This window comes from Conger conger, chromosome 9 (assembly GCF_963514075.1).
Source record: "Conger conger chromosome 9, fConCon1.1, whole genome shotgun sequence".
In the NCBI taxonomy this organism is placed as follows: Eukaryota; Metazoa; Chordata; class Actinopteri; order Anguilliformes; family Congridae; genus Conger; species Conger conger.
Genome location: NC_083768.1, coordinates 36,648,635 through 36,663,942, shown reverse-complemented (window position 1 = coordinate 36,663,942; position 15,308 = coordinate 36,648,635). Strand labels below are relative to the sequence as shown.

Below are 15,308 nucleotides of genomic sequence, written 5' to 3'. Positions count from 1 at the left end.
CGAACAATAATCCCAAACATACCTCAAAATCAACCATGAAATTACGGTTTTGCAATGTCCATCTCGGTCTCCAGACTTGAACCAGATGGAAAATGTGTGGTTTGAATAGAATTGGCCAATCCACAAGCACAGCATTGAAGGATCATGAAAGATTGTGTATGAAGATATGATACCCCCCCCCCCCACACTATTTCACCAGTCTCATTAAACACTGTAGAAGACTACTTCATACTTTCACTTGTGAAGGAATAGTTCACAAAGTACTGAAAATGGGGGTGTGACAAATCAAATTTTACCGGTTAAAAGGTTCATATGAATATATATATTTTTTAACAGAATCCCAGTGTTCTGTGGCAGTGTTCTTCACCTTCCTGGCTGTCCTGTTTGTCTGCGCTCCCTAAGGTGGGGGGTTATTGAGCACATCTTTATGAAGCTATATCATCAATCTCTAGCTGCTGCAGCAAAGCTCTGTTGTGTCAGGGATTCAGCTGCACTCTTTCTCCGCGTTTTTCATAAAGCAGAGAACATGGAGGCTTACCGCACGGGGGAAAGTAGGTTACTCAAAGCCTTAAACGCATTCTCATCTCATGGAGGTTGAGTGAAAGGTACCTAATAGTCTGGAGCTGAGGAGTGGGTTTCCTCTGAGCAAACGGAGTGGAACTGCGAATTGAACACAAGTGACAGTGTCACATTTCTTATTATTCATTCGTCATTTACGCAGTATATATATTTAGTTTCATTTTAGTTTCTCAGAAAGTTTGGTCCTTTCTCCAGAATTTGGTAAAGTATTAAATGGGTGTGACCCGTTAGTGTGTACTGTACAGCTGTGCCATCTTCTGATGTTGGCTTTATATTGTTAATGGGATATTCTCCTTTGTTTGAGCTTTCGAATGAGCATTGGCATATGGATCCTCAATAGACTGTGAATCTCTCTCTCTCTCTCTCTCTCTCTCTCTCTCTCTCTCTCTCTCTCTCTCTCTCTCTCTCTCTCTCTCTCTCTCTCTCTCTCTCTCTCTCTCTCTCTCTCTCTCTCATTTATTCATTCTCATTCTCTCTCTGGTTTTTCAGAATGTCATCAGAGGATAAGAGTCTGGAGGCCTCTGACCAAGGACCATCGCCGCCCCGCCCTGGCAGTGCTGGGACCACGCCCACGGGCAGCCCGGCCACGCCCACAGGCAGCCCAGCCACAGACAAGCGTCCTCGAGGTCGGCCTCGCAAGGATGCTGTCCCACCCCCGGCCACGCCCGTGCCCCCAGCCAGGCCCAAAAAGAAGTAAGCTCAAACCCTGCCAATTTCAGCTTGTTTTCACTATTTAGATGGGTCACGCCGTGTACAGAATATATGTCCTTTGTCTGTTGTTCCGCTGAGGCTTAAATTGAGCTCGTTCAGATTTGTTTTCTTTCCCACCCCGATGCATTTTAAACCCTTGACCCCCCCCCCCCAATTTTAGTTTCTGCGATTCAGACCACTCCAGTGTTCCTCCTGCTCCTCTCTGTTGTGCAGCAGTGGTTTGCCAGGGGTTCTGTCACCGAGGCTGTTCAAGTCTGTTAAAGTGGACTTCATTTATTAAGCGCCATGAATTATTTAATCTCCGAGCATTTAATCTTCTGCAAAGCATGCAAACGAAAGCTAGGATGGAAAGTGTGGATACGTACAGAGTCCCCAGATGTTCAGCGACGTCTTCCTTTATTTAAGGGAGGAACGTGACCTTTGACCTGCATTTTCTGCGTCTCACTACTTTTGAAGTGGATTGGATGAGATGTGAATTCTCCCTTGTTATTGAAAGGAGGGGGGCTTTGTCATTGTCTGGGGGACGGGGGTGGTAATTTTCTTTTCCACCGCCCCCCCACTGTTGAAGTGGGCGGGAGGGGTCCGAGCAGGGTAAAGTCAGTTTCACTGTAAGGGGGAGGGGTGCGATTCAGTGTGGTTTTTTCCCTTGTCATTTAGGAACACCAGAGCACTCTTTTGTATTGAAGAAAGAGAACTGAATCGATGCTGGGAAATTATGAAGCCAAAATCCTGTGTCAGATGAAAAGCATTTAATTTCCCCGGCATGATTCAAGAGTTTATCTTCTGGACTTCGTAGCCTCTGTAAATGTAACCACTGCGTTTATATTTTAGCTCATTGGTCTGTAACTCCGTATACAGATTGTTTCTTTTACTTAGCAGTTAATTGTTCAGTTAAAATGGTTGCTTATTAAACTGATTATTTTATTGTCCGTAACTCACCTCATCATATTTCTTGGGTCTTACTGCGTACTATAGCTGCAGACCTTTGTTCTGGCCAATGTGTTTTTTTAATGGCGAAGGTAGCCTAGATGGTGAGTGACTCACCTTTTTAATGGCATCGCAGTTCTTGATTACATCCAGAATTTCAAGTCCACATTAGGACTGATACATGAGAGGGGCTTAGTATGGGGGCTACAGCTGCAGAATTGAGTTCATTCTGCTGAAAGGAGAACGGGGGTGGATGAAGTAGCGCTCCAGAGTGCGACTGCTAGTAATGTAGCTGGTTATTACTTCCCGGCTCAAGCTGGGTTTTGAAACGGCTGGTAGCTGGTTGACCAGTTAGACCTGCTCCATACTCTACATCAGGGGCCTCCAATCTTATCCAGAAAGGGCCGGTGTGTGTGCAGGTTGTTGTTTTAGCACAGGACTAAGACAGCTGATTCTACTCATCTAGGTCTTGATTAAAGACCACGATTAGTTCATTAGTATAATCAGGTGTGTTACTGCTGGGTTAAAGCAAAAACCTGCTCCCACGCCGGCCCTTTTAGGATAAGATTGGAGACCCCTGCTCTACATGGTCTGACCAGCTCAAGCTATGTTTTGAAACAGCTGGTAGCTGGTATTTCAAGCTGACCATAGCTGGATTTTACACTGGGGTTCCCTTCAAATACCCTGCAGCATATCTTCATAAATTGCCAGCACGCCCACCGCATTATGCCAGTGTGTGTAAATTGTGATTCTGGACATCTGGGACAAACAGCTGTACGTTATCATTTGCTCATATTTTACCATTTGATCTTAATTTGTTCCTCTGTAGTATCGTGTTTCTGTGTAAGGATTATATTGGTTTAGATGTTGCAAGTTCTTTTCATATAGCTCTTTACGTCATGATCTCTCTCCTGACTGTAGTGTGTCATGTGGCACAAGAATATGTGACTTTAATGTGGCAAATTGGACCGAAGAAAATCAGAGATGGAAGCTTTCTGCCGTGCTGGAAAAACGGCTTTTGCAGTGCATGCTGGGAGACTGTGCCACCGTTATAAGGGGAGGGTGCCCTGACTCAGTCAGTGAATCCGCTCCGGGTTTTTGCATTCTCCCTCTTAGCTGGGACTACTTACCACAACAGCTTTTTTTCTCTCTCTTTCTTTTTTTCCCCCCACTGTAGCAGGATCATGAGGATAAGTTATGGTGTTCAGAGCTGGGGGTTGGGTGTTCTAGAGCCAGTTAGGTTTTGCTTCGTAAAAGGAAAACCCTGCAATTCTTTGATTGTAGAAGCCATGGGAACAAGGTTTGGCCTCCGAAGCTGGGTGGAAAAAATGTAGAAATTAAGAGCCTAGAATAATGTATACATGGAAGTTTGGAAAGGGCAGCATAACTAACTTGCTGCCACTTCTTTTTGTTTGTACAATGTGTTTGTAGAAGTGCTTGTTTTGATGCATTGTGGATGTGAATTGTCACGTTCACATGGCTCTTCCTGGCCATGTGACCGTGGGTCCAGGATTTGTACATGTTTTGCTGGGACATTGTGTTTGGTCACTCTGCTGGATGGATGATGGTCACTGTTCCCTGGTGATGCCTCTTGAGATGCTGGTTCTATGATGATTCTGTAAGTAATTATATGTAATTTAACTGCACCTGCCTCTCTGTGACAAGGCTAAAACCCTTGTCACTTTGAGAGGTGTTAATTATTGTGTGTGTGTGTCTGTCTGTGTGTGTGTGCACACATCTATTTTTGTGTTTTTTGTGTATCTGTATGAGCTGGTGTCCATTTGAGGGAATTGTTGGGAACTGAACTATAGTTCTGTCACTGTGACGCATAGAAACGTAAGGACACATTTATGTATACCTTATTTTTGGATTAATATCGTTTCATTGTCACTGGTGCTGTCCTGACTAGTGCTTTGTTGTAAGGCTAGTAAACTCATCAGTTTTGCTATTTGGGATGACAACATTTGGAATCCTTCAAGTAGTACTTGTTCAGGGAATTATGGCAAAACCCCTCTGATACTTGACATCTATCGGCCTGTAAGAATTGCAGTGGACTGAAACCGTTAAAACCTTTGTTTGTATTCTCCTAAATTGCTTTCAGAAGGATATGAAGCAGTTTCAAACTCCATACTGGCCTCTGAAATGGATTTTGATTAGTTTCATTCCTCCTGCCCAGGAATAGTTTTTCAAATGCATATTTTTGAAATGTGCGTCTATGTGCATATATTTATGCATCTTGTCTTTTGGCATGGATTATGGGCTACCTCTGAAAACTTGCAATGCAATCTGCAATCTACAGTGATCACTTTATTAGGTAGACCTGTACACCAGCTTGTTAATGCAAATATTTAATCAGCCAATCATGTGGCAGCAACTAAATGCATAAAAGCATGCAGATGTGGTCAAGAGGTTCAACTGTTTTTCCGACCAAATGTCAGAATGGGGAAGAAATGTGATCTGAGTGACTTTGACTGTGGAATGATTGTTGGTGCCAGACAGGGTGATTAGAGTATCTGAGAAACTGCTGACTTCTGGGATTTTCACACACACAGTTTGCAGAGAATGGTGCGGAAAAAAAAAGAAAACTTCCAGTGAGCAGAAGTTCTGCGAGCAGAAACGTGTTGTTAATGAGAGAGGTCCGAGTAGAAGGGCCAGACTGGTCAAAGCTGACCGGAAGGTGACAGTAACACAAATAACCACACATTACAACAGTGGTATGCAGAAGAGCATCTCTGAACACACAACACATCAAACCTCTAAACAGATACAGCACCAGAGACTTACTTAAGTCTAATAAATAGCTAGTAAAGTGGCCACTGAGTGTATATTTCCACCATATTGGTTGTAGTTTATACATTTTTGTGGGAACTATTTTGCAACAAGATTCATTTTAGCTCCTGCCTGCTCGATTCTTGAATCAATATTTGAGCTAGAATGTGCTTTTTAAACAAAAGCCATGGTATTCCCAGAAATGGCCTATTCTCTGTATGCAGTATACTGCTCCTGAACAGGCATTTTCTGTTGACTGTCGAGTGCTCGGAGAAGGTTTTAAATTACCTGAACAACATCTGCACCAGGTTCAGTACAAAACCTAGACAATCCCCCTCAGAGATTCTCAACAAATTACCCATCAGACTGTACATGGAACATGCATTGAGCGTGCAATATCTATTCCTCATTTAGGGCAATGTTAATAAATTCTTCAAGCTTGACCTGAATCCATCAGTCTTCCAACTCTGATACCTTATAGCCTATATTTTATGGGTGTATATATGAATATAATTATGTTGTTTGTGTCTTATGAATAACGACAACTTTATGCATATTTCCTCATTACCAGCCCAACATGCGTTCAGTTGCTGTAAAGAATATATGTGACCCTTTTTCAGCGGTGGTCCTGAAGTAAAATATTGTCTGTATACAGTCATGTTCAATGAGGGGAAACCCCTCACTGAACCTGCAGGTATTCATGTGGTTATACTTTTCACCAGTGACTGCGGCCTCTTCAGTGTTTGTGGCTCTGTCTACCTCTTCCATCTTCGCTATAGGGAACGACAGGCAAAATTGCCTCCGGTAATGAAACCCAATTTAAGTAAAAGAAACACTAGATTGAAAGAAAAGGGAAAGTAAAAATATGAATACACATGTATACAAAAAAGTAAAACAACATGCTATTGTAGCATCTTTATAAGTCGCAAGAGAAATCTCGTGAGGTGTTGAAGGTCCTGTCTTGACCTGCTTGAGATCTGGTTTTTCTCTGATTCTGACTGAAAATGGCTGAAAAACCTGAATTCAGTTATGGTTTTTGTTTGGCTTGGAGAAGGATTTTTACGCTGTCCCTTTGGGGTCCCCCTCACTGGTGGACACTTGAATGTCTAAACCAGTGCCTATCCTGTGTTAGAATAAGCGTTGCCAAAACTCCTTTGCTCAAAATCAGGACACTGTATGCTTGCACAAATGCTTTATGAAATTAATTTAATTTGCTCAGAGTAACCGCGTAGTGGTCAGAATTTGTTCGGCTATCAATGTTTTTGGTTTTCAGTGTCTCAGTGTGTCTTATTTATTCATTAACCGTTGGAATCTTTAGCAAAATGTAGATAAATCCCAGCTAATGTGGTCGCGGTTTAAATGCTTCATGAAACCTTGTTCAGAGTGTTTCTTTGAACCACCGAAGAAGTCAGAGACCAGTGCCTGTGGAGTCCGTTGTGGTGTCCTGTTGTTTTTCCGTCTGGAGCAGTGAACGGTCGCCGGTTATGGGGGAGGTGTCCCTCAGCGTGCCTGATCGAAATCCTCTCCAGCCGCGGCTGTAATTGTGCCCTCCGCCCGCGGCACTGTCATGTGACCCTCCACGACGCTTTGCTTCTCCCGTCGCGGCCGACTCAAATTGCTGTGTAATCCTACCCCTCGTGTGGCGTCACGACGCCGCGTTTGCGGGAAAGGCCGACGGGGAGCAGCGGGAAGCGACGCGCTGTTGCAGTGTCGTTTTCTGACACCCCCAACCCCCACCCGGTCATAATTACGCTGACTACGTTCTGTCCCATACCTTTATTTGTCTTGTTTCATGAGGTCTGTGAGGTCTGTGAGGTCTGTGAGGTCTGTGAGGTCTGTGAGGTCTGTGAGGCTCGTGAGGCTCGTGAGGCTCGTGAGGTCTGTGAGGTCTGTGAGGTCTGTGAGGTCTGTGAGGTCTGTGAGGCCTGTGAGGCGCATGAGGTCTGTGAGGTTAGTGAGGTTAGTGAGGTTGGTGAGGTCTGTGAGGCTTGTGAGGTCTGTGAGGGTTTGTTGTTTTCAGTAATCACGGTGAAGAAAGGCTCGGGGCCACAATAGGGGGAGGCCTGGCTGCTTTGTCTGGGTGTCGCAGTTAAACTGTTGACATGGCACTGCATTTGGAAACATTAAGGCTTTCTTTTGCGTTTGGATCACACGGGGAAAATGTGGAGGTTCAGTATGAAATAGGTGTTCTCTTGTTTTTGAATAATAATTATGATTATCATTTCACTGAATGTGGTGGTACTATTAGTCCATAATGAAGTCTTTATCCACGCAGGCTGTCCTACTTCATTTTGTAAAGAAACCAGGAAGACATTTCAGTGCACGCAAAACATAAAATACTCGCAGGCATGTATGAGGTCAACTAAACCTTTCCACTGGCTTCGGTTTTAGAATGCTAGTTGACATACATTTTGTTAGTTCTCTGGCAGGTTAAATGATATACCGGCCAGCTGGACCTTTTCCTGGGCCTGAAACAAAGATGGTGTGCGCTGGCCTTGGTCTGAGGTCTGGACGGGGGGTTTTGTCCTGTCCCTGTTGCTGTGTGCAGCCCTTGGTCCCAGGGGACTCGTTAGCGGGTCCTCGTTTGCTGCCCATCGCTGGGGGCCCGGGCTCCCCGTGAGGGAGGGGGGGCGCAGCGGGTTGAGCGGTAATGACAGCAGGCCGCCGTGCTGGAGCTGTGCCAAAGGGTCGGCCATGTTGGAGGTAACGTAAACTCACCGTGTTCCCAAGTTATCCCACCTTTCCGTTCCGAACAGTTCAAATTTTATGACGACTAGCTAAAAAATTACTTCCAGATCAGCTTTGGGTTTGTGTGTGTGTTGAGTCTAATTCTTTCTGTTTTCATAAAAACTTGGTATGAGTCACATACGCGATGCATTTCATCATACAGTGACATGGTTATAGTGCTCCACTGTGACATTGTGGTGGGGCAGCTGTTGCTGACGAGAGAATGCGGACCGGGCAGGCTTATATGGCGGTGTTCGGACCATCGTGAGCTAATGCGCTCTGCCGAACACAGGGACGTTGTGCAGTTATTCGTCTGAGATGGTTAATAAGCAGCCATAGTCATAAACCACATTCCACAGGAGAAAAACTACCATTGAACGGACGTTAACTTCCCCGTGTTCTGTTTGGCACACGGTGAGTTTACTTTAGCGCCCGGTGGTTTCTCCTATCTGTGGAAGGACACAGAGGAATGCCCGTGGCCTGTTGGTCAGTGTGCGGTGCGGTAAATGCTGATTTGGGCTGCTGGTCCTGATATGGCCAGCCTGGGCAGGAGCTATGTCTCACTCCATGGCCTCGAGAGTGTGAAACTCGTTCACTAGTAGACGTCTAGTCTAGCTTGTTGTTCCATTTTATTGTGCAACAATGTTTTAACATGAGCCCATTCACCCAAAAAAAATAAAAAAGTAAATAAGAATAATAATCCGGAATGATACTTCCTCTTTACTTTCAAGTGTACTTTGCCAATGCCGGCGGTGGTTACTATGGAAACGAGCTGCCGAGCGCTAGCTGCGGGCGATCCGAGCGTCCCATTGGCTGCGTTCGGTGTTGGTGAGAGACCAGGCGTGGGCTGGGGGCTGGGGGGAGAGGAGGAGGCGCCCCGCTCTACTTTTCTCCACAGACTAAATCTGTGTGGATAGGAGCTGACAGAGGAGGGGAGGAGAGGGGGAAGGAGTGAGAGTCAGTTTAAAGGGGCAGGGGAGAGGGAGATAGAGTGAGAGTGAGTTTAAAGGAGTGGAGGAGAGGGAGATGGAGTGAGAGTGAGTTTATAGGAGTGGAGGAGAGGGAGATGGAGTGAGAGTGAGTTTATAGGAGTGGAGGAGAGGGAGATGGAGTGAGAGTGAGTTTATAGGAGTGGAGGAGAGGGAGATGGAGTGAGTGAGTTTAAAGGAGTGGAGGAGAGGGAGATGGAGTGAGAGTGAGTTTATAGGAGTGGAGGAGATAGAGTGAGAGTGAGTTTATAGGAGTGGAGGAGAGGGAGATGGAGTGAGAGTGAGTTTAAAGGAGTGGAGGAGAGGGAGATGGAGTGAGAGTGAGTTGAAATGGGTTGAGAGTATAACTGCAGGGTAGCCTGGCAGCTGCTGAACCCATGGTGGACCTCAGATCCCTCTGCCTCATTCAGCCTACTGGCACATCCATACCAACCTGCGTGAGAGAGCGTGTGTGTGTGTGTATGTGTGTCTGTCTGTCATATCAAGTGGGCAGGTTACTTTGGTTTCTTGTGAGAGAATGTGTCAGGATTAATCAACAGGAACTTGCAGGAACCAAATATTATTTTAGACTAAGGCAAATACTTTTTGGACTGTGAGCATAAGAACTGGTTAAATGCACTCTAGGTTTGGGCCTTGGGTTCATATAAGGGTTAGACTCACTCAACAATATAATGTGCAATTACACAGACCACAGACTTGTGTTACTTTGCTCATTATTTATTTTATAATAACATCTGCATGAATTTTAATTGTAGGGCAACTGCATTGCAATTACATGAATCATCTGCCCACTTGATGTGGTGTTACTGGAAAGCAGCATATCTGATGAGCTCTTTGTGAAACGGCAAGGCCAGCTGGAAACGTGGTCTAATTACACACGACCCGCGCACCTGAAGCCTGCCCGTTCGCGGTCACCCGAGCGAGACGTCTGCAGGCCGCTTGACAGGTGCTGTCAGGGCAGTTCGTGTGACGGACAGCTGATTTTTGTATTTTATTTTTTATTTTTTCCAGCCAGTTCGCGCTGTTCATTAACTCTGACACAAGAGTGGGAGGGCCATATGGCCCAATGTTAATTTGACACATGGGCTTCAGGAAACCCTAATTATTCTCCTGCACTTCAGGGTCAGTTTCTGTTAACTACTCATTAACGATCTCATCATCTAATGCAAGCAAATGCATCACTCAAAGACACTTTGAATAATCGTTTTCTAACTGACATTTTTGACATAAATGAGTTGTTTGTAAGGCACTAAAAATATATGTGTGAAATTGTACACAGAAATATTGTTTAAAAGTATGAAGAAAAACAAATCACAATTTTAGAGGTTGTGTCTGCTTGGAGCCTGCTTGATATCTCAAAACCACTCTGATAGAACCTTATAATTCCAAGGTCACAAAATGTTTTTACCATAGAGGTTTGACTCATAGGAGTGAGACCAGCAGTCTGATGTTTTTGTAATTTTTTATTTATTATCATTTATTTTTTGGTAATGGAAGTAGAGATGCTGAAGATTGAATCCATCTCACAGTACTGCTTCACTAGCTGGGATGAAATTAAATGTTCAGGTTGTGAACTACTTGATTACAAGACGACAGTATGATTGCAGAAATCGATGTCCAACTGCTCACATTTTTCAGCAATATTGTTGCGGAGCCGATCCACCCAGCAAAAAGAAACACAATCATTTGTATGCCTGAATTTGTGAGTGATTTGCAGTGAGTTCCTGAGATGGGAAAGAGCTGCGCATCGTTATTTGAATGTTAGTTCTTGGGAGCCCTTGATAAATGAGATACACTTAACACACATGAGTATGTCGCTAACACAATGCCCTCATAGCTAACCTCGATGGGGTCTGCTTGGAAAGATTATTCTGGTTTGAGGCTCGTCTGGGGAAAGATGGCGCTCTTAACGTTCTCCTCCCGCGGTTCACAGGTCTCGTAGCCGCGGAAGAGCTGCAGCCGACGATGAGGACAGCATGGACGGGGTGGAGATGGCGGCATCTCAGAGCGCTCAGGAAATGGGTGAGTCCTCCTCTCGCTTTCTTCTTCGTTGGTGCTTCTCTTTGAACTGCCTCTGACCTTCTGCAGCTGCCTGCTGAACCGGCCGCTCTTTCACTCCCACTGACCTCTCAATCAGTGGATGTTGAACTGTTAGCAGTTCGCTGAGTAAGACAGGGCTTCTGAGATGTATCTGCTGTCTTATGAATGAAATGGGCTTTGGAAGCTTGCTTTGTCTGACTGAAAACACAAAGGCCATGCCGTGCCATGCCTTCACTAGTTTTACTTTTTGCTGCCTCTTCAGAAATGGGCAGGGGGGCTAATTTGTCTTTGATTTGGTTCTCTGATGTATTCTCACAGTATGGAGACAGTGACCCCGGCCATAACGGAGGATTCAGAAATGGGTTGACAGTTGGCCGTTGATTGATTTTTTGCTGGCACACTGGAGTATTTAAGGAGAAGTGGGACCTCACTTGCTGTCGAATAGGAATTGAAGCTCCAGGGTTGAGGGGCTGAGTTTATATGAAGCTTCTGAACAGTACGCGTCCCCCCTACCTTCAGAGGGCTCCTGAGCCTTTCTCAGGCGTTTTGGCGCTCCTCTTTGGACTCTGTTTGAAAATGAGACATCCACCACAGACCTCCTGGGGTTTTTTTTTTTTAATGGCTCCTCGCGTCTCGGTTTTGAGATTTAGATACAGACTGACAGGGCCACTGACTAATGCCATCTGAGAGCTTTTAAAATCCCATCCTACTTTATTTCCCGGCTCTTCTCCATGCGCTCTTGGTCATGTGACCCACATTTCACGGAGCTCGGCTGACGGCCTTGAGTGCTAATGTGGTCTGCATTTCTCCTGCGCTTTCCGGAGATAAATTTTCACCTTCTGCTGAAAGACTGAAGATGTGGGGTATGTTCTCCCCAAGATATTCTATTTATAGTCTGAAGCAGGTGCCTCACGAAAATGTTCTTGTGTGAAGGGGAATGGCTGTACATACAATGAGGTCCATAAGTATTTGGACAGTGGTGCAGTTTCTTTTCTTTTGGCTCTGCACTCCATCACATTTCATGTGAGACTATGAATATGAGGAATTGCATCCATTTCTACACATACACAGGTGTTTCTGATTATTCAGGTGTATTCAATCGCTTCTGTAGTGTCGTTATAAGAGAGTTTTCAGTATCTAGACTTTATTATTATTATTCTTGATTCTAGGCTTTTGAATGCCTTTGCAGTCTGTTATTGCGCTTACAATAACAGACTGCATTTTAGGGGAATGTATGAAAAGATGTCATTCCTTCACTAATAACCTGGTGTGGATATAAATTACATTAAAGGTGATAGTCTGCACTGTAACCTAATATTCATGGTTTCGTTTCAAATCCAATGTGCTGGAGTACAGAGCCAAATGAACAGAAGTTGCACCACTGTCCAAATACTTACAGAGCTCACTTTAGGTTAGTATATACACAGGCATGAGCCTATATCGTAAATATAGTTACAAACTATCTCTATATGATCCCAAATCATGTACCAAATACATTGAGGTTGGGAGTACAAGAACATATTTCACGTTTAACAGAACTAAAAAGGTGCAAATGATGAGTCGGAAATTTAAACGACGATGTTGGCAGTGTTGCTAGAGATCAAACAGTCATAAGAATATAGACATTTAAGTAAGCATTTTACTATGATTCATACTTCCGTGCATACATAACTATATGGATCATTTGGTTCTCATCTGAACCTATACGTCAATTCGGATTGATCTATCGTTACACCCCAATAAAAAGCTATGATTAAAATATGATGCTTGCTCCATATTTTGCCAAGCATGATGGGTAATGACTTCATTCCTAGCATTGTCCAAGAAAAATGAACTATACGCTAAAACAAGTAGGCGCACCATGTGTTGACATGTAGAAATGACTCATTTATGCCACCAGTCCTCCTCGACCAAGTCATTTTAGGACAGAACGGGTAGTGGTGGGCCTATGTGTCTTTAGGCATTGGAGTTGCTGTCTGGAATCCTTTTGTACCCCGGTGTAAGGTGCCCACTAGTTGTGTAATGATATAATGATACATTGATCCAGATCGATATATCTGTTCAAAGGGCAAAAATCCCATCGAATCGAATGTGCAGAAATCAATGCATATCATTATGAATCATAGCAAAATATTTAAATCCATATTCTTATGGCGGTTTGCTCTCTAGCAATGCTCCCAACGTTGTTTACAAATTGGATTCCAGCTGCTCATCACTCATAAACGTCTTTTTCTCTCTCACCCTCATTCTGGTTCTATGTGTATGCTATGCTGTAGCAGGATTGTGTTAGCTTGATCTCATATATCAATCACTTATTATATCAGATCATATTTTATTGTAGCAAATTAGCGATATTGCCAAATATGGACCGATTGCCTCATGAATCTAAAATGTATACAATTGTGGTGAAACCTGCAGTTTACGCCCCTACTGGCTAATTAGCCTTAGTTTCTTCCATGAATATCTTTTCTTGTTTAAGTGAGAAGTGCGTCCAGAAAGCTGGTAAATGTCACGACTTTTTGTGACGTTAACAATTGCATGCGCTCGGCTATGTAGAAAATAAAAACAAAGTGGTCATCACTGTTGTTGATGGTCACCCCTGCCTCTCTCCCCATTCCTTTCCTGAGCCTCTCCCATCACTAACATCATTAGCATGTCAGGACTAAACCTCAGGGCTGGTCCCCTCATTCCCCTAAACGCCTCCGCTGGTGAGTGACACTAACTGCCTGCCGTCCCCCGGTGATGTCTTTGAGTGATGAACGGCTTTGCTGCGGGGACACGGGATGCCCCCCCCCCCCTCAAAAGCAGCTCTGTGTCCGGTTCCCAAGGAGCGTGTGTGGAGGAGATCCTTAATGAAGACTAGTGTTTGAAAATGGAGGGCTTCCATGATGAGCCCCACCCAATGGGAAGCGAACCCTGGACTTCCTGTAGCATCGCTAACGATCGCTTGTGAGGGCCGTGCAGAACAGCCTCTGTCGGCTCCCTTTGAGTCATCAGTTTGTGTGTAAACACGGCCCCAGGGCTTTAAAACAAGAACAGTGTACACACTCATCCTTTTTCAAGACGAGGGAGAGGCAAACACTTATTTGGGTTTTCGACCAATTTTGGGGGAAGGGAAGATTTGCAAAACACAATCTTTCGGTTGGCCCGTTCAAAATAGCAGCTTTAATTCTGTGGTTTAACGGAGACTAAAGTAAATTTATTATTTTTAACAGCGTTTCTTCAAGGCGCCCGGAGCTGTCTCAAAACGCCTGTGCAATTTGAGAGCGTTTGGGCTCACCAGGGGTGATTTATCACGTCTTCTTTACTGGGGAGATGTTCCCAATGGCGTCTCAGCCCCCTGGAGTGGCTGAAAGACTGAGAGAGGTGTTGAAATCGTGCTGCTCTGGTGGGCTGTTGTTTTGGCCGTTTAGTTGGGGGTTTCTCAGTACTCAATCGGAACAGCTCTTTCCCTCCCTGAATTTCGCCATCCAAAGCATCCTGCCGTGTTCAGAGATTTTTGGGGGTTTTGTGTATAGGGTAAATATAATGTGTGGACATTACCTTTTTCTAAACTGATACTGGGTAATTTCAACAGGCGTGGATGTAGGAGGCTTTTTTTTAATCCATGAAATGAGTCAGATTGCATGGTAAATACGGGTAGGATGTTGACCCTCTGTTTTCCTGTTACCCTGAAGTTTGCGGTTGTGTGTTTATGCAAGTCATATTTAAACAAGAACTCATGTGTAGACAAATTACACAATGTGCAACATGGATATTGTAGTTATGACATACTACATGCCTGTGGCAAAAAATGGTTCGATTTGACGTGGAAATTAAGGTGACGAGTTGGCATGGGTTCGGACGCAGTTGTGTACTTCATTGCCCTGGACTGTCAGAGTTGCTAACCCCCGTCCACACCGAGAAAGATAACTGTAAATAACTATTGACTGATGAATGATACACTGCTGAACGATAACATTCTGTAAATAGTGGCATAAAGACATTTGAATGTCACACCCTGTAAATATGGATGGACTTTCACTGGTAAAACTCTGTCCGGTGCTTAAAAAGGTTCACAAAATATTCCCATGAAACATGGAGTCCATCCTGCCGGGCCAGTGGGACCCTGTTGTTTACTGGGTCAGCATAAGAGTCGAAAGCGGACACGGCGCTCTCCGCACCTCCCGTACCTTGCGGTTCCGAGCGCAGGCTGGTCCGGAAATGGCACGTTTCCCCCGGACCCTGCGGCTAACGGCAGCTGTCGTTCCGTAGGGCGCAGTTCGGTAATTGGTTGCTCGTACAGTTGGTGGGTAAGGGCCTGTTGCCTTGGAGCAATAAGGCAGAATGCATATGCTTCAACGGGCCGCGTTTCCCCGTATCGTTAATGAGAGCGACTCTATGATGGTGAGAGGCCCAGAGCAATCTCCCTAACAAGCGCTGTAACCTGATGGCAGTTTACCTAATTGTCTGCCGTCTGCTGATGGCTCCCTGGCTTTCTTTAGGACCCTATTTGTTGTACCAGCAGAGCAGTTTGAGAAGAAATTCATTCACTTTGAATGAGTGCGCAATTTGATATCAGTGCTT

General features: G+C 44.7%; 1 protein-coding gene across 8 annotated transcripts in view; it reads left to right on the top strand.

Annotated features, from left to right (window-relative positions):
- The window catches only part of LOC133138029 (histone-lysine N-methyltransferase 2C-like), a 122,949-nt gene that overhangs the window by 16,809 nt on the left and 90,832 nt on the right, over positions 1 to 15,308 (top strand). For all 8 annotated transcript variants that reach the window (XM_061256509.1, XM_061256506.1, XM_061256508.1 and 5 more), the window contains exons 2-3: positions 1,069 to 1,272; positions 10,636 to 10,724. In XM_061256509.1, the coding sequence (XP_061112493.1) occupies positions 1,070 to 1,272; positions 10,636 to 10,724 (292 nt within the window). In that variant the 5' untranslated portion in view covers position 1,069. The remainder of the gene's footprint in view (positions 1 to 1,068; positions 1,273 to 10,635; positions 10,725 to 15,308) is intronic.